General features: G+C 41.2%; 2 protein-coding genes across 4 annotated transcripts in view; both read right to left on the reverse strand.

Moving 5' to 3' along the window:
* Positions 1 to 1,144: 1,144 nt before the first annotated feature.
* On the reverse strand, positions 1,145 to 5,603 carry ctsla (cathepsin La). Its single transcript, XM_068720714.1, has 8 exons — positions 5,496 to 5,603; positions 4,425 to 4,562; positions 4,200 to 4,322; positions 3,689 to 3,841; positions 2,308 to 2,532; positions 1,882 to 2,050; positions 1,650 to 1,767; positions 1,145 to 1,340 (listed from the first exon to the last, which is right to left on the reverse strand). Exons 2-8 carry the CDS (start codon positions 4,548 to 4,550, stop codon positions 1,241 to 1,243), a joined length of 1,014 nt encoding a protein of 337 aa, XP_068576815.1. The 5' UTR covers positions 4,551 to 4,562; positions 5,496 to 5,603; the 3' UTR covers positions 1,145 to 1,240.
* Positions 5,604 to 11,507: 5,904 nt separating this feature from the next.
* The window catches only part of dapk1 (death-associated protein kinase 1), a 73,214-nt gene continuing 62,216 nt past the window's right edge, over positions 11,508 to 22,505 (reverse strand). For all 3 annotated transcript variants that reach the window (XM_068721126.1, XM_068721127.1, XM_068721128.1), the window contains exons 20-26: positions 21,944 to 22,160; positions 18,963 to 19,148; positions 18,665 to 18,862; positions 17,787 to 17,925; positions 17,382 to 17,502; positions 16,820 to 17,008; positions 11,508 to 16,161 (exon numbers count right to left, since the gene is read on the reverse strand). In XM_068721126.1, coding sequence (XP_068577227.1) covers positions 14,866 to 16,161; positions 16,820 to 17,008; positions 17,382 to 17,502; positions 17,787 to 17,925; positions 18,665 to 18,862; positions 18,963 to 19,148; positions 21,944 to 22,160 — 2,346 coding nt within the window. In that variant the 3' untranslated portion in view covers positions 11,508 to 14,865. The remainder of the gene's footprint in view (positions 16,162 to 16,819; positions 17,009 to 17,381; positions 17,503 to 17,786; positions 17,926 to 18,664; positions 18,863 to 18,962; positions 19,149 to 21,943; positions 22,161 to 22,505) is intronic.

Below are 22,505 nucleotides of genomic sequence, written 5' to 3' on the forward strand. Positions count from 1 at the left end.
AAATGTTACTTCAGTAAAAAAGTATTAACAGAAAAAAATATACTTAAAGTACCAAAGGTACTCAATTTGCCGAATCATTTCAGTAAAGAATATTCTTTGGAATATATTTATTGAGGCATCAATGTGTAAAGATGGAGAACATTTTAATAACTTTACTGCTGGATGGGGTTCAACCATCTTTACCTCCAATAAAACAATTCATAAGTTGATTGTATTCAGTTGTATTCATCTGCAAAGTAACTTAAGTTATCATATAAATGTAGTGGAGTAAAAAGAACAATATTTTATAGACTTAATGATCAGTTTATCATTTGGTTTATATTAATCTACACGTATTAACAGTTATTAGTTGCAGCCCTATTTAACGCCTCGTGGCTTTACGTGTAATAAGACATTTCTCCCCTGCATTAAAAAGAGCCGAATCGTTTCCTTATGAATCAACTGCTTTGTTAAAGAATCAATAATCCCATCAGATCCCAGTACCAGACGTCAGGGAGCACAGCTGCTTTCACATGAAATCATGTGACTCAAGTCTTTGGTCTCCATATCAAACCAGCTGAAGCCTCATTCAGTGCTCTGAATACCTAAATTAATCACAACATTTCCTACTTTTTAAAGATAAAAGCAGCTCCAGAAATGACTCTGTGGTCACTTCTGTTGATCTGTAGCTGCTGAAAATATTGTGAATGCTTTGAGAGATATACATTTACTATTTTTTTAAATAGAATTTAAATACAAGTGAGCTGTTATTTCTAGGAGAAATAGACATAAAACTGAAATGTTGCTTACTGTACTGATAAAACAGAACTATAATTTGACATTTTGTAAAAACAGATCAAACCTCATCTTAAGAAGCGGTCAAAAACACATCAAGAAGCTTTTAAAAAGTCCAAAAACCAAAGTTAGTGTTTCACAACTTTAATTGATCACAGAAAAAGTAGAAATCAAGAATCATTTACAATGACCGAAGCAAGTTCATTTATCACTTACCAAGTAGAATACGCATATTTACAAAGAATAAAACACTAGACTAAAATGTTTTCAGACAAAATAAAAAGTGGCATAAAACCAGCCAAACACAAAATGGCGCCATTTCCCTAAAAACAACAGTGTTTCTCCTCATAAAACATCGTACAATCGCCTGTCGACGTCGTCGCTCGGACTGAAGCCTCGTCCGTCGCTTTCAGCCAAACTATTGCAATTTTTTTTAAAAGAAACTAAAAGTGGAGCTGTGCAAACGTTAGACGAGAGGATAACTGGCTGCTGTCGCAATTCCACAGTGGTTCTTTCTGTCTTTAGCCATCAAGATGTAGCCGTTGTCTCCCCACTTTTCACTCCAGCTGCAAGAAGACAAAGAAGACAAAGTCTGTGAATTACGGGTTTGATCAAACCAGAGTTGGTGATTGTTGGAACAGAGGAAAGAGTTTTATTTTTAAGTGTGTTTTTTATGAATATTTTAAGCCTCTTTAGGACTTGAAGATCCCTTATTTATACACTTTTTTCCCCCCTTAAAATTGCTAAATATACTGTTTCTTTGTAAGTTGAGACACCTACTTACTATACAGGTAGTACTTAAACCTGAAATAAAATATACAGCAGACTGTAATATTCTACACTGTGATTCTAAACGCTCAGCGGTTTCCACCGACCTGTTCTTCACGATCCAGTATTTGTTCCCGTCCACATCTTTTCCCTCGAAGCCGTAACCCACCACCAGCACGCCGTGGTCCAGCTCCTCGCTGCTGCACTCCGCGTCGTAGTAGATTCCTAAAACACAACAAAAAGAAACAACCCAGTCAGCTACATATTAACACAAAATAAATCTTTAAAAAAAAAAACCCAGATACTCGCAAAGAGAAATAAACTTGAAAATGAACTGACCTGACTGGTAGAACTGGAAGGACTCGTGACCGGCGTCGATGGCGACAGAAACGGGTCCCACGGCGGCGACGGCCTTCATCAGAGCGTGCTCCTTACCGCTCGGGACGTCCACGAACCCGGTGTCGTTGGCAGAGTTGTACTCTGGGTCGTATTTACACGGCAGGGTGTCCTGGAGGAGGACAAGAAGAAGAAGACGGAGAGGGTGAGTGGGACGTTAGGGCGCCAACAGACCTGAACCCGATATATTCTGATTAAAGGATCATTAAGTTATAAATGTGATGCGTCTGCAGTTTGTTATGCTCCTAAATACATATATATATATATATATATATATATATATATATATATATAAACTCATGAGACTTTAACTATATTCGAGACCATTTAAATGGGATTTTCTACCCCCCGCCCATGGGGGACACTCACTGTTCCAGTGTAGGGGTAGGCGTCCTCAGAGTCCAGGCCCTGGTTGTCCTGGACGTACTGGAAGGCCTGGTCCATCAGGCCGCCGCTGCAGCCCTCGTTGCCCTCGGGTCGGGAGCAGTCCACCAGGTTCTGCTCGCTCAGAGACACCAGCTTGCCCGTCTTCCTGAAGAGCTGACCCTCCAGAGCTCCGGTGGTGCTGAAGGCCCAGCAGGAACCACACTGACCCTGAGAGAGAGAGAGAGAGAGAGTTATACTTTTTCATGTTCTTGTGTTTCTTTCTCATGTCAGCCATTTTGTTGCTGTTATTAAACAGACTTAAAGAAGTTCAGAGCTCTATATACATCACGGAGCAATAGTTTTATTTCCTTGTGCCTAATTGTTGCACTCTGCATCTATTTATTGCCCGTTATCTCCCCGACTATAGAGAGCACTTTGCGTCTATAAATAAAAATGATATTGGAGGTTGCACTCCAGCACTTTGCCCTAATGTATATGAGGGTGTTTGCTCCACAGCGACCAGGTCAAACGGGTTTCCTCTTACAGGCTGTTAATGCATGATGCATGCCACTGAACAGACTGTACATTCTGGACGGAGGAGGAGGAGTGTGTGAAGCTAGATAACAAAAACAACCTGCAAGCGGCCATCTTATCTCTCTGTGCAAGCAAAACATTTACTTCAGTGGACAGAGTGCCCTCGCTGTTTTAATGTCGGCAAAATGTGCAACTGCTCAAAGTTGCACAACCGTGTTTACCGAATATCTCCAACAGCTGTTAATGGGTCATGCATCTCCTGTAATGATGTCATAGCTGTTAGAATAAGAGCTCGTGGTGACGCACAGCGTTTACAACAACTGACCACGTTTGTGCTTCACTTTCATTAAAGTCCATTTCTGTGACGTTAAAAGATGTCCTGCGTCACACAAAGCTTACAAAAGCAGAACCTACAAAGTTGCTTATTAACCAAAGCTTTGCTTTAAGCCCTAGACTAAGCCTACAGGAGACCTCACGCCCAATATTAACTACAAACAGAGGAGACGTGTTTATTTTTCTGATTTAAGAAGATTGACTTCACGCCTACACTTCCCTTCAGCTGTTTACAAAAGGAAACCTGCAGAGTTAGCTTGATAACAGTAAGCTAACCATTACAGTTCATCCAATATGTTCTTCCCACGTGTTGTGACATTCTAATGAAACAGCCACGGAGCTGGTTCGTCCTGCAAAACCACATCCACCCGGGTGAACCACAAACTTTTCAGGAAGTCACCACTAGTCCGAACTAACAAGACATCACTAAAGTCACCAGGTGAGCTTCTCCGAGAGTCCCGAAGCCACACGAGACATAAAAAAACAAAGAAATAAAATAAGGAAGACCGTTTCTTACCTGGTCCTTAACGGGAGTGACGAAGCCCTTGTCCCTGTAGTCCACAGAGCGTGGGGCCTCCAGGAAGTTGGGCTCCATGAACAGGGACCCCCGGACCTTCCTCTCTGCTTTGAGCTTGTAGCCGTTCATGAGCTGCCTGAACTCCTCGTTCGTCTGTGGAAAGACAACGTTCAGTCAGTAAAAGACGCCGACCAATGTGAGTTAAAAGATGAACACCGACTGTGGTTTATGATTGTAGAAGTGTACTCTAGAGTTTTCAGCTGCAGACTTCAATGGGAATCAATTTACTGCTTCATCTATGCTTAATTTTAGGGGTTTTTTTCCAGTTCAAAGTTAACTCTTCTTACTTTTCCTTTTAACAAATCATGTTTTCTTTGCGTTTTTGCTTCCAGACCTTCACAAAGAACCCTGGTGTGTGTGTGTGTGTGTGTGTGTGTGTGTGTGTGTGTGTGTGTGTGTGTGTGTGTGTGTGTGTGTGTGTGTGTGTGTGTGTGGAAACAGCGTTTCTCACCATGTCCCCAAAGTGGTTCATGCCTAGGCGGTAGGAGTGTGAGCCCATCGAGTGCTCCAGGTTGTGCAGCTCAATCTTCTTCAGGTTCTTCTCCCACACCATTCTCCTCCAGCCCTCCTCCTTCTGCAAAACAAAAAGAACAACAACAACAACATTCAGATTGTTTGTTTCAGACTGGAGCAGCTTGCTTTTTTGGGGGGGGATGGGGAGAAAACAATTGCTCACCTCATGATATTTCCTGCTATGCCAGCTCTTCCACAGGTCCCAATGGTCATTCAGCTGTGGGTCCAGGCTGGGGGCTGAGAGGGCTGCTCCAAGGCACACGGTCAACACGGCTAGAAGAGGCAGCATTGTTGCTTCCTACTGGGAACAAAAACAAACAAGTTGGGACTCAATTTCCCAAGAAGCACTGAGGGAGGCCCGAGGCCCTGACTCCCATGGAAATAGACTCCTTTACAAAAGACATAATATCTTAAGAAAAGCGTTACGTCATGCAAGTTTTCCATCGAAATCCTCTCTCGTAACATGTTTACCCATCGTGATACTCTTCATGCATTCTTATAGTCTTTAGGACAGTCTGTTCTTTCCCATGACTCATCAAGAAATCCGCATTAGAGCGGCAATGCACATTCCCGGCAGACACAGCAGTCATTTCCCGTCTACCGACACTGATCAGGTTAAATAACCACTATAAAACCACATGATGCCGATTATTATACGATACTGGGTGTATGGGAGAATAACCGGCTGTAGCGGGGCCGTTTTTCCCAGCAAGTTAGGTTGCAGAAACGGATCCCAAGAACAACACCCCGGACCTGTGTTTGTTTTGTTCGCAGTCACGGGATCTGCAGCGGCGGCGGAGAGCCACGAAACCGGCCCTTACATCGAAATTAGGAAATCTAAAATAAAACTGAAACTTCCGATTAAATGGCGGTCAGATAGCGGTCTTTTCCACCGAATCCACCGCTGCAGAGTGTTAATTTAAGCCGAAGGAAAGAAACTATCAATGGCTGATGTAAGCTACAGAGGAGAGGTAGACAAAGACCAAGGCAGCCGAATGAAAGAAGACGGTAAATACTGGCAGATACCTACAACAAATGTAATTTTTTTAAATAAAAAAATACATTAAAATTAGATATTAGCTTAAATTAACTTTTTTTTTAAAGGACACTGGTGTTAAATCTGGGATGATGACGGAAAAAATCCCTGTGAAACGAATACTCTTCAATGTTTTTGTCTTCGATTTTTTTTTCCACAAAAGAAAGCAAGTACAACAACATAAAATGTAAAACTTACTGTTATTCTCTTCACAGTCACAGTCGAAGTAGAAACTGACCTCCTCTAACCGAGGTACACAAAGTTTTATAAAGGGCCTGACTGGCAGCTGAAAAAACGTCCTACCGAGCTCTCTGATTGGTTCGCTCCGTGTTTATCACCACTCACGGTCCCGCCCCCCGTCTCCCCCTCTGGCTTGTGACGTCATCACCGCACGTGATCCCTTCCATCTGGATTGGTTTTCGAGAAAGAGAGGACAGGGTGTCTCTCTCTTTTCCTGCAGGATTGTTGCAGTTAAAACAAATCCATTATCCAAAATAATTCCAACCAAAGCCTCCAGAAGTGTAAATGAGTCGGTTTCCACCACTGAACATTTGACTATTGTTATTATTTTATATAGCTTAACGAATGCACAGACTTACAGTGCATGTAAACGCATTGCCATACCCTGGTTGCTCTTGTGCATGTAAACACACTGACTGACTAACTGCTTGAGGGCTGCAAATGTTCAATATTCATTGAATGTGTTGTAACTCTGTTATGTTGTTCATTCTGCACACATGACATCTGTTGCACTTCTGTCCATCCTGAGAGAGGGATCCCTCCTCTATTGCTCTCCCACAGGTTTCTTCCTCTTTTCTCCCCGTTAAAGTTTTTTTTTGTGGGAGTTATTCCTGTACCGATGTGAGGCCACCGGGACAAGAGGATGTCGCATGTGTACATATTGTAAAGCCCTTTGAGGCAAATTTGTGATTTGTGATCTTGGGCTGTACAAAAATAAATTGAATTGAATTGAACTGAACATGTTACACAACAAACAAGCATTTCATATTTCGTAGGTAAACATCATTCAGGAAGTAGGAGTTAGAGAGTCGGCCTCTCTTCATCTTCAACTAGTGAACAGAATGCTCATGTTACAACCAACAGCAGCACTTTAAAGTTAACCTGCTAAATGTTGCTGAAAAGTACAAAGAGACGTCAACACATCACCTCAAACTTTGACCTGAGCAGCCACTTAGTTAGATCACACCTCAGACAATGCTGTGATTTTGAAACCTGACAGTGGAATCTAAGTGATCCTCCTCACGTTTGTAGTCAATAAAGAATAAATAAGATCACTCCCGGGACTCGGTGGCATACAGTCTGAGTTATAAATGTCAAAGTTCATGGGATTGATAAGATTGTTGATAGGTTGTTGATGCAACTAGAATTCTTTACTTTTTGGACGCTTCTTATCTCTGATAGAATCTGACATCAGCGGTTTAAAGTAACATTTACTCAAGTATTCTGTTAAAGTACAATTTTTTGTTACTGCACCACATTTTGACGCACTATATTTAACTAACAGCTTTAGAAGTTCAGATTCAGTTCAGTTCTTTATTGAAGTAAAAGTTAAAATACAAAAGTCTACAAATATTCTGTTACAAGTTAAAATAATCATCGCAAATGTACTCGTTAAACAGAATGGCTTCTTTCAGTGTTATATTATTATAAAATATTATATTAATCTGTTTTATCAGATTCATGTAAGAGCATTTTAATGTTTGAGTTCGTCAGTGTGGAGTAAATTTGAGGTACTTTGTGTACTACTGGGTAGTACTTGATTATGTACTTATAGCATATCATATTTTATATCGTACAGCTGTCAGTGAAGTGAAAAGTACAATGTTTTTCTCTGAAATGTAGTAAAGTAAGAGTATAAATCGCAGAGAATAGAAATACTCAAGACAAGTACAGGTATGTCAAAATTGTACTCAAGTACAGTACTTGAGTAAATGTACTTAGTTACATTCCGCAACTGCAGATTTTATATGCAAAAAAAACGACAAATAAAGTATATTTTTTATAGATTTACCAAATAGTATATGAAGTGGTTTGAATTTGCCTCTAAAATTAATAGTCAGTAATAATAATCCATTAATAAAATATGCATATAATAATATAACAGTGAAAAATTAGCTTTTTTACATTACAGTTACTTTGGTACTTTGAGTTTATTTTGCTGACAACACTTCTGTATTTTTAGTGAGTTTAAAAATACTGAAATCAACCAATTAAGTTAAAGTTTGAAAACTAAATATCCTGAAAAAATAAATGTATAAATGACTTAAATCACACAAACCTTATACTAGCAGCTAACACAATAGATGCTACACAGCGTGACATGATTAATCATTATCTGTAATTTATGTAATGCATCATGTCTTTGCGTTGTCACACACGGGATGCACGATGTTCCAAAACGTTTCCTCTGCATCATACAGTAAGCATAAATAAAGTTTGCTTGCATTTGCAGAAAGCAGACTGTGTCTTCAGCAGCTGATGTGTGACTGGATCATGTTGCTCAAGCAGAGCGACACATGACAATTGGTTGACTGAGCGCTTCCTGTACGAGCATGCATGTCTGGTCATTTGGAAGTATTCATATCCTGTTGCTTAGATACTAGTAGGAAAACGTAAAAGTGCAAAAAGGTTTGTCAGCTAAATGTATTTTATGTCAAATTACTCAATATATTAGAATTATTAGATCATTTTCACTGATGCATTCATCTTTAAACAGCAGATTTATGTTGCTGCTGGTTGAGGTGGAGCAAATTTTGTGACTTGGATTTATTTTTACAATTAAGTAAATACTTTCCTCTAAAATGTTTTGAAGTCAGAGTACAAATTATTACAAGATGGGCTTAAGTACAAATACTTTACAATTGTGCAGTACTTGAGTAAATAGTTACTTCACACCAAGGGTTGTCATGTTAACTAAGTTTTGAAATACTGTGACTGAGTCAAAGCCGGTAAATATGAACCAGATGCAGCATGTTAGCATAGCTTAGCATAAAGACAGGAAACAGGGGGAAACAGCTAGCCTGGCTTCATCCAAAGGTACAAAATCTGCCGACCAACACCTCGCCTAAACTCACTAATAAACATGTTATATCAGGTTTTGTTATGGAGCTAGGCTAGCTGTTTCCACCCGTTTCCAGTCTTTGTGCTAAGCTAAGTTACCTGGCTGCTGGCAGTAGCCTTAAATTTGAAAGCTAATGTCCCAAACTGTCAGCCTAAAGTCATTTGTTAACATGTTTGTATTGTCAAATGATTTTCTGTTGATTGTAATCTGTAACTGGTAGTGAACTTTGTAACATTTATATATTCTTTAGATTAGGACGCTGCGGTTGTAAGACGCTGGTCTGACACAAAGATTAACAGGCCTGACCTGATTAACATGTCTATAGACCGTAGGGTCACTGTTGTTGTTTTTTCTATTATTGATCCAGGAAGTATTTGATGACAACGCTAAATAAGACAAGAATAATCTTTGAAAGTTAATTTACAAAACAACATGGCCGATAAGTCCTTAAAGCACAAATAAAAACATGGACATTTGGACATCAACACCTAGGCAAACTTCATATACTGATGAAGATCTTGTAATATGATTGAAAGCTCCAGAAGAGCTAACTTGTGGTGTTTTCTCAACAATCTTAGATTCAGTTTATGCAATTTCTTGTTTCAAATTTCAAATGATTAGCTGGACTTTGTTAGCCTCAGCTGCGACTTAAGTTAGAATTCAATTCAAAGCACTGCTAATGCTAACATTAGCTAACGTTAGCACCGCGCCCAGCTACAACCCAAAAATTATAATTTGTTAGCCTTAGCTGTAGGCCTACTTTAGTTAACAAAAGCTAATTCAGTTTAAAGCACTGCTAATGCTGACATAAGCTATTGATAACGCCTCCCAGCTACAACCTAACAAATATTACATGTATCAGTAATGATAACTATTATTGTGATATATATAAACTCCAAACTATTAGTTGGACTTTGTTAGCCTCAGCTGTAGGCCTACCTTAGCTAACATAAGCTATTTAGTTTAAAGCACTGCTTATGCTAACATAAGCTACTGTTAGCATCTCGCCCAGCTATATCATTAAAATGCTGCTTAAATGTTAGTGCATCAGTTAGCCGTTAGCATGTTAACATTGCTCTCAATACATCAATGCAACTTTGTGTTGTGACATTTTGTATTTTAGGGTTTCTAATGTCAGCTAATATCGAGGAACATGTGTAAAATTAGCCTGTTAATATGCAAATATTTGTATTAGTATTCACAGTACTAAGGAAGTATATGTATAGGTTTCCAGTAAAAGCCTTCCTGTATTACCCAGTAAGCTTCCTTATGTTGACAAGAGTGAAACTCAACCTGTTTTCTATTTCTAAGAATAGTTTGCATCACTTCATGACATAACAGACGTTTAATCCCAGGTACAAATGTATTTCTGATGTGTACTCTACATGTACTTTGTTTTTGGTGAAGTCTGCTTATTGACATTTGCTTGCATGCACCAAAGTGGCTTTATCTCCAGATTTCTTATCATTTCGACAATGTACTGTTCTGTATATTTTCAGTATTTACTGTATGCCTGGACTGCTGAGGGCAGAACTGATTTCAGAGAAACAGTTTGAAAATGAGGCCTTGTCTTGAAATTGTGATTAAAATGAGTTGTCGCAGTTAAGACACATTCCCAGGGGACTTAAGGAAAACAAACAATGTTGTTTTCAGAGGTTAGTTGAGGTTAACGTCTTCATTATATTTTAATATGTAAATTTCAGCATTTATGTACTTATTTAAGTTGATAACACATTTAAAACTTTATTACAAACGGCTAGAAACCACATTAAAGTGTTAAATATCAAATTAACCCCAGATTACTTTGAAGGTGTTTGGAGTTTGCAGACATACTGTATATTTAAATCATGCTTCAAATAGAAAAAGAACAAAAATCACAAATATATTTTTTAAATCCTGTTTTGCTAAATAAACAGGACAAATTCAGATACACGTGATTTTTAAACGTCATACATTCTGCTCCTTTTATCTCTCTGAGCCTGTTCAAATATTTTTGAATGACAGTCGACGGCGTAAGCAGTTGGCAAGTTGAGACAAACCCCGAGTCATGTGAGTGTGTGGGCGGAGGTGCAGCTCCACAATGAACCCAGAGACGTGTGAATAACAGCCTGGAATCTGGTGGAGGACAAATAGAGCAGGAGACACCCGTCTGTCCCCAATTCACCAGAGACATTTAAATTCAGACGCAGTGAGGACGTCCTTTAAACTAATACGACCTTTTCTGATCTTGGTTGAGTTTAGTAATAAAAGTGCTTTATAGTCAAACAATTCTTTCTCTTTAATTATTGATTTAGGAATCAATAATAAACACACTCATTTTATAGTAAACTCTTAATTTCTACCCAAAAATACAAAGCAAATTCACTTTATGTAAAAAAATTATAAAACAACAATAATAAAAATCAAGGGATTCAAATCTTTATTTGAGGGCCAGAGTATTTTTTTCTTAAATATGTAAAAAGGAGGCTGACTACAGAAAATCCTGTTTAAAGATAATTACACAAATTTGCAAAAAAATATACTAAATAAATAACAGAAACAGCACAGGGAACAACCTCATTGGCTCTTGTTTACAATAAAATAAAATAAACAAAACACCAACCGAAGAATCAATACCTGTGGGAACGTTTTCTATTCAATACACTGAATCGATATTTGATTAGTTGATGAAGACCACGTCTAATAAAATGCTATCAGTACAACAAAAAAACAGGATATTGTTTGTCTCTCATTAAGAGAATAACGGTGGAGGAAGTTATTTATCTATTAATCTCCATTCTGTTTGTAATGGAAGAACACCTCCCTCTTCCTGTTTTGTAATGTAAAGCAACGGTTCTCAGCATTTTTGGTCTTCTGACTTGCAAACTTTTGTCACCAGTTGCTTATATCCATCTTTTCTTCCCCTTGTTTTATTTGACTTTAACATTTTTAAGTAACCGGGAAGACAAAAAGCTAATATCAGATGATAACAGGTAGAAATATGTTTTTATTGTCCTTGTTTTTTTAACGTCAACAAAGATCTGTAACCTTCACTTTAATAATAATCGATAAAGTTACTATCTTCTACAACTCAGAAATCTTTAAGATATCCAACTGTTTGTTCTTCAATTATGAGAGAGACGATGACATTAGGTAAAGAATTTATTATAAAATGTATTACACTATAAAGTGTCAGAAGTACTAAGGACATGGCATTCCAAGACATGCTAAAAGAACATAACATAAATAGCGAACAACAAAAAAAAAAAGAGAAGACAACGTGTGCAATGTGGCGATGGGACCGGAGTCTCCGACGGGGAAATATTGTAGATTACAGAGTTCATCTTTCCTCATCAAACAGAAAATAAAACTTTTAAATCCACTTGTTTTTTGGTCAGAACCATCCAGGGAAGAAAAGAAAAGACACCAAACGGAGACAAAGTTGATAATAATATAGTGATTCCCAGGTTTTACAAAAACATAATATTCACTTCCCTTTCTGAAACATCACTTCTCAGCTCGTATACTGTACAAGGCAATAATAATAATAATAATAATAATATAATAAGAGGAATGAACGAGTGTGTTTTAGGCACACAGCATTGGCAAACATCAACAAAAGCTTCTGTAAAAATAAAACAAAATAAAACGGTGTTTCTGACCAGTTTGTTTCCATCGTTTTTGTACACATGTTGAGCGTTGTATCACCGTATCTTTGATTTGTTTTTGTAACATATTCTTAGGAGAGGTGTGTAGTACATTCATTTTCATTGGATCATTGGAGTCAACATATTTGGGCCGACAGAGAGAACAGAACAGTGAGGACGAAGTGGAGGAAACGGGCCTCGAGTTTGTACATCAAGTGGATTGGCAAGTTCAGGCGGAGACGAAAAGAGAAGAACAGCATTTAAAGTTTTATGTCTGCCGACAGACGGTAACACACAAGACAGCAGACAGGAAATACTGCACTCTGGCACATCTGTTTATCAAACGGTGACACTGCGTCCTGAAAAAAGGCCCACAAAGTGTAACTTTTTAGGATTGAAAGACACTTTTTCCAAACAACACGTGAAAAGAAAAGAGCATTTTTTTTTTCCTGATCTCTAACATTATAAAACACCAGCTTTCACAACTGCAGGCCCCCTTTTTTCAGTGAACAACTCTAACTTCATGGCGTCTTTTGTCTTTTGCTTTTTTTTTTTGCCGACCGAGTCGAGCTGCAGCTTCGTGATATATATATAAAAAAAGACAAAAGTGAAAGGAGATGTGAAGCCACGCGCGGTCGACTGAGACACAGAGCGATACCGAGAGAAGCTTATATTTAGCGTCGATGCCGCTGTGTGACAATCCGACACGGCGGACGGGAAACTTCACCGCTGACGTCGCTAATGCAGAAAACCTGTTGAGGAGGCGTTTTAAAAGCAGCAGTGTCAGGTGTGTTTACTGAATATAATAAATGACCTTTCAGCTCAGTAGAAAATGTTAAAAATGAAGTTCATTCTCTTCATTATTTTGGTGCCACGTTCTATTCAAAGTAAAGGAAGCTCAGCAGCATCAGTGCCGAGCTCCACCCTGTCCGCCATGATCAATTTGAACATCTCTTAACTTAAATACAGTTTGGTGCTGAGGATCAACATCCTTCAGTAAGACACTGTACTATTTGGGGGGGGGATTACTAAAATGGCTAAAGGTCCCGTTGGGTGAACTGAAAATGAGTCAATAGGTTTCTAAATGAAAACATTTATAGTTATACTTTACTTTAAAGGTCCTAGTTATAGTTAAGGAACTGATATGTTACTGTAAACTCTTAAACACGTTCCTGGAAAGGAGAATCTCTTAAATTTGGTGTTAACTAGAGGGAAGATGGTGTTTCCTCCCAAGCTGGTTTTGAATGGAAAAGTGACAATATTAAGTAAATAAGAAAAGTCAGTATGTCATTTTTCAGAAGTAAATATCTATAAAGACCTTTTGCTAACTGGCAGTTTGATTTATGTCTGAAGCTGCATTTTCTTGAAAGTATTAAAATTGTTTACTTGTTTACTAGCTGAACATTTTGATAACCGAGAACTAATTTCTAAAGCAAAAATGCCAAAAAAAAATCCCTGGTCCTTGCTTTGAAAATGGAATATTTGCCGTTTTTTTAAAACAATCTCCTATGGTAGTAATCTTTAAGTTTTTTTTTTAAATTAGTGCAGTTTTAATTCCAAACATAAAGTAGCTGCTAGAGATGCTTTTAGTCAGAGCACAGCAGGAGAGGTTTGTTCCAGATAATACTCGAGTATTAAGTTTTTAAGTATTTAAGGTTTTTCAGCAGGTTTTTTTTAAGGAAATTCCAACAACAACAAACAACCGTCTCGTGAAATTGTCTCGCTAAAGTTAACGCCACACTAAATTACATAGTTCTTTCCAGGAGCCTCTTAGGAAATTACGGGACTCGAAAAATAAAGTGTCACCAAAAATCAATCCCTACTGAAGAGATATCTGCTGTTTGGGATTAATGAAGACACAATACTTCAAGATCATCATCTGTATGAACCCACAAACGCACCATTTAAACAAGAAGGATGTTGTTTTCCCCCACAGAGCGTCACATCGACGCCACGCTGACTCCGATAAGATGCTTCATCTCCTGCACCGCCTCAACGCCGAACAGAAAACGGCAGAAATCTCATCTCTGATTTCAGCTTTCTGTTCCACCAAACTCTAATCAGCCGAGCTTCGTTTTCCTTTCTTCATTAACCTTTCCCCCCCCGATGGCATTTTCCATTTTAAGACTATAGACTTGATTGAAATTAATTTTCCATTAAGTGTCAACAAGGCACAGTTCTTGAAATGTTTGGAAAGAACTTTTTTTATAATAAGACTATTTGTGCTCTTTAGGGAGGTAGAAGGCCACAAAGGCACTCTGAAAAATGCAGTTAATTTATTAACACTAAGCTTTAATGGCCCAAATGTCACATCAGTAAATCAGAAGGAAGGAGGGAGATAATATTATGTGGTGGACGGAGTGAGTAAAGATGGCAAATCCTCAGTTTTCATTTGGATGTTTAAAAAAAAAAAAGAAGGTCCAAACATGAGGCTGCCATCTTTGTTAATCATTCCTTCACGTGGAGTTGATGGTTTTTTTTAGTATTTTTTTTTATTTTTTTTAAATGTAGCTTTTCTGTCCCTTTAGCTGTAAGATGAGTGAGACTTCAGTGTGCCGCAGAAGTAGGAGGGAAATATAAACTAGCAGCACAACAAGATTGAGAACAGAATAAAAGCACAGGGTTCCTCTTTGGAGCGCAGGACAATCGGCTCATTCACAACATTCATAGTGGAAGGAAAAGGTCGGCTGTACAGGTGTGGAGAGCACAAACACAACATCTGGTTCACACGCCAACTTAATGAGGGTGATTTAAGGAGCAGCTGGACGATTGCACTTCATGTTCATTCACACGCATGTCCTGTTTCAGGGTGAACGTCACATGAGACGAAGCGAGGACAGGAAGCCGAACCGCGCGCAGTTCAGCGGGATATGACGGAGCTGATGGAGTTGTACGACGTGCCACCGTTGCAGGTGGGGGGGTAGCCGTTGGCGGCCCCGACCAGCGCCTCCATGTTGACCCTGAAAACAGGCGACGCTTTGAGCAGGAAGTCGGCGGCGTCTCGGCGGCCGAGCTCCCTCAGTTTGGCCATCAGCACGCCCACGGTGCTGTCCGCTCGCCCGCTCCACGCCTGCAGCAGCGCCGCGGTCGGGCTGGGCTGCAGCGCCGCCTGCTGGGAGTCCGGGTCCGAGTCCAGCTCGGGGGCGCCGTTCGGAGTCCCGTTGCTGTGTTTGGCCACCAAGTCCGTGAGGCCGAGGTTCATGGCCAGCAGGCACCAGTCTTTGCCCAGAGCGTCGGGAGGGTCCAGCATGCGGCACAGCTTCCTGCGAGCCAACAGCGGGACGTCCGATATGTGGATGTCCGTTCCCAGAGTCCCCTGCTGGTAAACTTCAGCGCAGCCGAAGGACAGAATGCTGCTGAAGCTCTCTCGGTAGCCGCCCATGGTGTTAGTGAGCGAAGCCTCCCGCTGGACTTGCGCGCGGAAGAAGTCTTTGGGTTGGTAGACCATGATGGGGGCGTGGTGCTCCCGCAGCTGCTGAGGACTCAGGTAGTATTTGGCTGTGAGCAGTCCGGGCAGCGTGGAGGCCAGCAGGTTCTCCGTGATGCTACAGGCGGTGTCCAACAGGGTGTAGCACTTGGCCCGCTCAGAGTCGTGGCCTCGCACCTGGATCTCCACCCCCTGGCCGTGGTTGACCAGCAGGATCATGGCCTCCGCTCCTCCCTGGCTCACCTTGGCTCCGTTGGTCCACAGGTGGATGTCTCCATCGAAATCCTCCCCGCCCTCCTCCTCAGGCTTCTGCTGGTGGCTCCAGCGACACAGGTTCACCTGCAGTTTGTGGAACAGGCCACAGGGGAAGGGGGTCAGGTGCTCCGCGGGGACGAGGCGCACGCCGCCGTAGAGCAGCGAGTCCTCCTCCTCCTCCTCGGTCCAGGAGCGGTGCAGGCCGTTGGTCTTGATGAGGGCGGGGATGTCCACCATGGAGGGGTTGGTGGCGTCGCGGGCGCAGACGTCCATGGCGTCCAGGATCTGCAGCAGCTCGTCCACGTCGCTCTCGGGAGCCAGAGCCTGCACTTCCTCCAGCCTGTAGCGCCCCCTGTAGTGGTGGATGGCCTTGGGCGTCTCCACAGAGAGCAGCTTGCCGAGGACATTGCTGCAGAGCCAGCGAGGCTCCAGCAGGACGACGTCCTGCACCGTCTCACTCTGCATGATGTTGATCTGTGGGAGGAAAAGCAGAGTGAGAGAGAGTAAAATATAAGTCCGAAAACATGTAAGGGAATCAAGTGTGGATAAAAGAAGAAGAAAAATGTGAAAAGAAAGTTAAATGTGGTGTAACATATTGACAAAGACATGAAATGAAGTAAACTGCTTTGATAGAGACATAGGACATCCAGTGATATGAAAAACAACAGCAAATACATAAGGATACATTTTTTGAGTCATTCGAGTAAATAAACAACACGTTCCTGCAGCAGAGGAATTCTGAGTAATTGTTTACAGCTGACAACAAAAGTCTTTAATGTATTTGATAACAAACAGCGCACCCTGGTGGTCGTCTGATGAACTTGAGATCAGCTGCTGTGGACGAGCTTTGATCGATTTATTATTTATTCTTACAACTACCTCCTAACATAGAATTACAAACTACTATAAGATACCAATTCTCTTGAGCATGCTCTATGCAACAAATGTCAACGTTTAATTTCTGTTTAACATAAAATAAATGTGATTCATATTTTTTTTGATTTAGTCTCATATGTGAGCTCTAAACTTTGGGAATCTTTTCAGCATGTTGTTTCTCGCCCTCTCATAATTCGAATTAGATTTCCCAGCAGCTCCATTCAGTCCGGTCTGAAGCTGTGAGACAGACACACACCTCCCCCATGCTGTGCAGCTGCAGGGCCAGAGTGCGCAGGTGGTCCTGGCTGACCAGAGGGTTGATCTGCTCCTGGACGTCGCTCACAAACTGCTGCCACGACGTCAGCTGGTTGGGTCCGCTGAGCTTCCTCCAGGTCGGCAGCGTCGCCAGCAAACGCTCCGACAGCAGCGTCATGGGACTACACCTCTGCAGCGGGGGAGAAGAAGGGGGTGGGGGGGGGGGGTGTCAATACCTCAATTCACTGCTGGTGATCATTTGTTAAGATGTTAACTGACAGTATCGTCTCATAGAGATTCTCAGCTGTAGAAATCATGAAACAAATACTTTTGTATGTTTATTTTCATCGGTGTTGAGTCTATAATCTGATACAAGAAGGAAGAAGACATCGTGGGAACGTTTTTAGCTCCTTCAGACTTACTATGAATTCATAAAAAACATGACTATAAAGGAAACTGTCAGGATAGGTAAAGACGTACTGAGCGAAGACAGGTGAGGAGATGAGTGTGTGTGTGTGTGTGTGTGTGTGTGTGTGTGTGTGTGTGTGTATAAGTCTGCTCACAGAGATGATGTCGGCTCGAAGCTCCTGCAGGTGACTCCTCAGCAGCTTCATGTCTTTGGAGTTCGAGGCTCCGGCATCCGTCACAAACAATTTGTCACTGATCTGCAGGTCGACCCCAAACCTGAAAACAAAACAAACCATAAAAAAAAACATAGATCTCTTAAGAGGAGCACTGAGATATACGAAGGAGCATCTGTAAAGGAGGAACAGTCGACTGCTACATCTGACATTTTGATTCAACTCATGGTATTTAAGTATAATGTCGTCTTTTCTTTTCCATAGCAGCGATTGCTGAGGCTCATGGGTTATGCAGGACCATTTAACTCTGCATTGCCAGATCAAGTTAATAAAATAAAATAAACAACAACAACTGTCCCTCTTGCGTGCTCTGGTTTGAGTCCCAACCTGTTCCTGACTTCCTTGAGCAGCGCTTTCTCCTTGTCGTAGGTGAACTCTCCAGAGAACGCTCTGGGGACGTCGGCGAGGTCGGCGTGCGTCGCCACCAGGACGACCTCGAGGGGCTGCTGGACCCGACCGCCGAAGGCTGCAGGACGACAGGAGAAAATAACACACACACACTTACACATTCACTAACTGCTCATACAAACACAAAACAATATGACGACAGCCAGCAGGTTCAGCAGCCATTCAAACTAAATTGTGTGTTGTGGAGCGTAACATTTGAAGAACACGACTTTGATGTACTTGGCCTTTTACACGAGTACTTTTAATTTTCTACTATGTTCGTACCACATTTCAGAGGCAAATTACTTTTCACTCCACTACATTTATCTGACAGCTTTAGTTACTTTTCACCCTTTAAAGGTTTTTTAATTATGATATGATTATGATTCTTATTCTTCCTGCAACTGTTTTCTTCCAACACTAATAATAATAATAATAATAATAATAATAAATGTTTTTAATGACTTTTTAAGGTATTGTTTGATTAAATTCAACGACGTTAGTGAAACTGTGGACCAAAGATTGTTGTCAGATGAAAAACTCCAGACTATTCAAAATGTGAGAAACACAGCCGATGCCATTTCTGACATTTAGAAAAAGGAATTTTGAAAAGACAAATTTTCTCAACAGTGATTTATAACCGAGATTCAAGACACTGACTAAATGCTGAAATGATTTTTACCTCTTTCATTACAATCACTTTAATTCCCCCTGTATGCTATCTGGTAAAGACCTGAAATATTTCAGTGTATTTTAGGAGCAATAGGACACATTCTAACATGTGATCCACTGATGCAGCCAGTAATCTGTGTCCTCACCGATGTTGTCCTGAGGCAGGTTCAGGGCCTTCAGCAGGTTCAGCCAGTAGGTGATGTGACCCAGCTGGGTCTCGTACGGCTCCTCCAGGCTGAACAGGACCAGGTGGATCGCCGTGGCGTCGTTGGCTGCAAAGTAGTCGTAGGAGCAGTAGTAGACCGGGTTCCCCGAAAACTCCCACACGCTGAACTCCCCCACGCCTACAGAGAGGGAAATAAAGCGGCATGTGAAGCGTCTCCGGCGAGGTTCATTCCGGTTTCCGGTTTCGGTGAAACGTTAAGCGGTCTTTTAGGGTCTCACCGTTGATGTTCCCGTGCTGGATGTCGATGGCCTTGGTGGCCTGGTCGTCGGCCGTGGACAGAGCGTTGTGGACGGGGGAGAAGACCTCCAGGACTCCTTTGGTCAGACTGGGCTCAAACATCATGCTGCGACTCCGCACGCTCACATTCTCACAGCCCGGGTACAGGTTAGAAATGCTCACCGACACTAAACACAGGAGGAGAGGAGAGGACTCATGATGGAGACCGTCGATCGATGTGGGTCACATTTAGAAAACAATCCCTCTAGATAGTATTAGCCTTTTTATTAATAAGACGTATCAACATAGATTCAACACATTTTTTATTTTGTTTTTAAATAAAATTCTACAAAAGTATGAATAAATATTATTTACAGTATTTTTTTTATATAAGTTTTTACAGTGCATCAATTTTGTGCCTCAATGTCTAAACAGTCTTTTGGAGGCAATTACTATGGTGAAATATAAAATGTTTAAAACCTGTAAAAAATAAACAGCTACTGAACGTTTTCTCAAAGGAGAATCTGAACACAGAGGACCAGAGCTCTGCTATAGAACATAACATGCTACATAAAATATAGTAAATCTCAATTGTACTTGTGTGTTTATAAACACTGTTATTTTTACTTTTACAGATTATTATCTGTTCAAAGATAAAGCTGAGCTCAATTCTTCATGATTTCTGCTCTCAGATCTGCATCCAGTGTCTTAGTTTTCACTGCACACTTTCAAACACATGGTGGTGCTATTTTATGACAAATAAACCACCAATGCATTTGGATTTCCTTCACATCGAGTAGGACCACACCTACAGTTTGTTTACTTTGGTTGAAAAATGAATTTTTCCATTTGGTTTTTTTGTAGGTCCATACTGCCTCATTTGGACACAATCAGGGCTGTAAACAAATGTTACATGAATGCAATATTTCTGGCGGTGAAATGCGTTCCGAGCATGACCAATCGCTGGAGATCCGATGTTGAAATCCATCTGGAAAAAAAGTGGTTGTTGATGTACTAACTGAACACAGATTCAAAAGAGAACACATGCTGGAGTTGAACTGGTGGTAATGCACCCTGAGACAAAAACAACTACAAAAGTGCGATGAAGTTAAGGGTCTTGACGAATGATATTCAGCTGTTTTTTGTTGTTGTTGACCAGTTCTGCAGTGCAGTATCGCTGCCGGTGGGATGTAATTCATGTAAAAACACTGGAAAAAAACATCTGTAAAGCATCAACTGAAAAAACGTCAACTGAAGTCGAGGCCTCTCACTTGTTGTTTGCATGAAAAACGGACTTGATGCCACATTGGTTTTCGGTCAAATGTCTGTGTCAGCACCTCTTTATCACAAGAAAGGGAGATTTATAAGAACCTCAAGCCGTCTTCTCAACCTCTTTCACAGATTATAAAGTGAATGAACAGAAGAAGAGCAGTCCATCTCAATTAACTGACGCAGGAACAACCTGAGGGGACAGAAATCGATGCAGAGTGCAGAATACTCTCTGTGTGTCATGATGAGTTTTGTGGCATCATAAAGCTACGAACATTGACACTAGACGGAGGTAAACGTGCGTTTAACGCGCCACACTTAGATGCTTACAAAACAAAAAGACTGACGCATGTTCTGAAAAGAAAAACTAGACAAATGGACATCATGACGTCGGCTTGTTCCCTTTCCGCTCTACCTCTTCGTGCTTCACTGTGGACTCGTGTCACGTATCGCTGCAGATATAAAACAGACTCAATAGAGGCCGTGCCTCAATTCAGTCAGAATTGAAAGAAGAAGAAAAAAAAAAAAGAAGCTCTTTCAGCCCCTCTGCAGATTTCCCCGAGAGCGCAGAGGACGGGATCGGTAACACTACACGGCTCACGTAGCCGACCATTATCGCAGCGAGCATCACGTCTGTCTGGGAGGTAACGGCTCCGAGCGCCGCAGAATGGAGCAGTTAAAGGAAACACAATGGCGTGTGTGTGTGTGTGTGTGTGTGTGTGTGTGTGTGTGTGTGTGTGTGTGTGTGTGAGGGAGGGCAGACGGAGTGAAAATACATGTTTGTGTTTTGTGCACTACACTGAACATATCAGGGAGTCTTGCCACAAACCTGCAGGACCAACGGTTTCTGAAGACCCGGGAGCAGAAAAGCAGGACCAACGGTTTCTACTCTCAGATTCCGGTTCGGGTCACTGGAGCAATGGCGTTAATACTGGGCTAGCTGCCCGAGTCAACAGGGGAGAGGAGTAGGGGTGTAAATCACACGTTTCATAATGATTCGATTTTATATCTATTCTTTGGACAACGAGACGATATTTGCTGATGTCACAAAAGTCAAATTCCTTTCAATTCAGGCCCCTGAATTGAAATAATGAGACGATATCATCCGTGTAATTAAAGGTGCAAGGTACAGCTTCTGTCAAGTCTGTCTTTTTGTTTGTAGAAGAACGAGAACGGGTGTTTACTATGTTTTTGCTTTCAGCTCATTCATCTCAGGATCAAATCTGTGAAAGGCTGAGGGGAGGTGTGTTATCGTCATGTACTCAACCACACTTAATGCTTCTGATACTCTCAGCAGGCGTCAGACATTCTACTAAACTGGAGGGCAAACAGCAGATAAGTCCTGGCAATACTGTAATAAAACCATTTCGTTATGCTGCAACCGTTTTAAAATGTAACCGCTCATGTAGTCAACTGAATAAAGATTTGCAAACCTCTGAAAATATCAATCTTTGGATTTACTGCACAAGTTAACTGAACTGAACTTTGTGAGTTAAATGTCAAAATAGAGCAGACAGTCAAATATAGCAAAAGAAATATAAGGTAAGATAAGAAACCAAGTTGTGTTAAACTAGAATTATTGTTCAAAATATCTGCTGGATGTCATGATGATGAATGACGGGCGTCTGAAAAAGGGGAATGAATTATTCTGGCCCGTTTCTCTGGTCCTCGGCAGGTGAAAGCTTAATCTTGAAGGATTATCTCCGTCACCTACCGGCGGGTTTGGAGTTGACGGGGGAGTTTGGGTGGCGGGTGGTGCTGGACATGCGTGTCCTCTTCCTCCTGAAGAGGCTGCGCAGGATGCCACATTTCAGAGACTCCAGCAGGGAGCTCTTCCCGGCTCCGGAGTGTCCGAACAGCTTCAGCTTGATCCGGGGCTGGACGGTCTGAGTGGGCCGCAGCTGCTGGATGTAGCTCAGTTTGTGGTTGTCCTGAACCGCAAAGCAAACACCACAGAGGAAGAAAAGGGATTCATTACAAACCACTGACACGTTTATTAACGGTATCACACTCCAACATGTTTATCATGTGAAGGACGAAAGACTATCGATCGATCCAAAGGTTCTAACACACCAGACATAGTAGCTCTGGCCAAACACCTTGGATTTCATATGTTCACACATGTCAGACAACAACAGTGAGCAAACAGCTGTGTGGAGAGAAATACTTTCTGAGTTTTCATCTTAAAAAATCAAATCTCCTCCACTGATGTAGAAAAGCAGAGACAGAGATGTGCAGGCTACAAGTAAGGGTGTTGATATTATTATTGTCATTAT

Source organism: Cebidichthys violaceus, unplaced genomic scaffold (genome assembly GCF_023349555.1).
Source record: "Cebidichthys violaceus isolate CVI_PGR_0920_01 unplaced genomic scaffold, fCebVio1.0.p SCAF_26, whole genome shotgun sequence".
Taxonomy (NCBI): domain Eukaryota; kingdom Metazoa; phylum Chordata; class Actinopteri; order Perciformes; family Stichaeidae; genus Cebidichthys; species Cebidichthys violaceus.

Coding starts and splice junctions, on each gene's coding strand:
- ctsla (XM_068720714.1), bottom strand. CDS start 4,550: ATGCTGCCTCTTCTAGCCGTGTTGACCGTGTGCCTTGGAGCAGCCCTC. Junction 1,768..1,881: donor CTTCCAGTTCTACCAGTCAG/GTCAGTTCATTT, acceptor GTTGTGTTTTAG/GAATCTACTACGACGCGGAG. Junction 1,341..1,649: donor TACTGGATCGTGAAGAACAG/GTCGGTGGAAAC, acceptor GTCTTCTTGCAG/CTGGAGTGAAAAGTGGGGAG.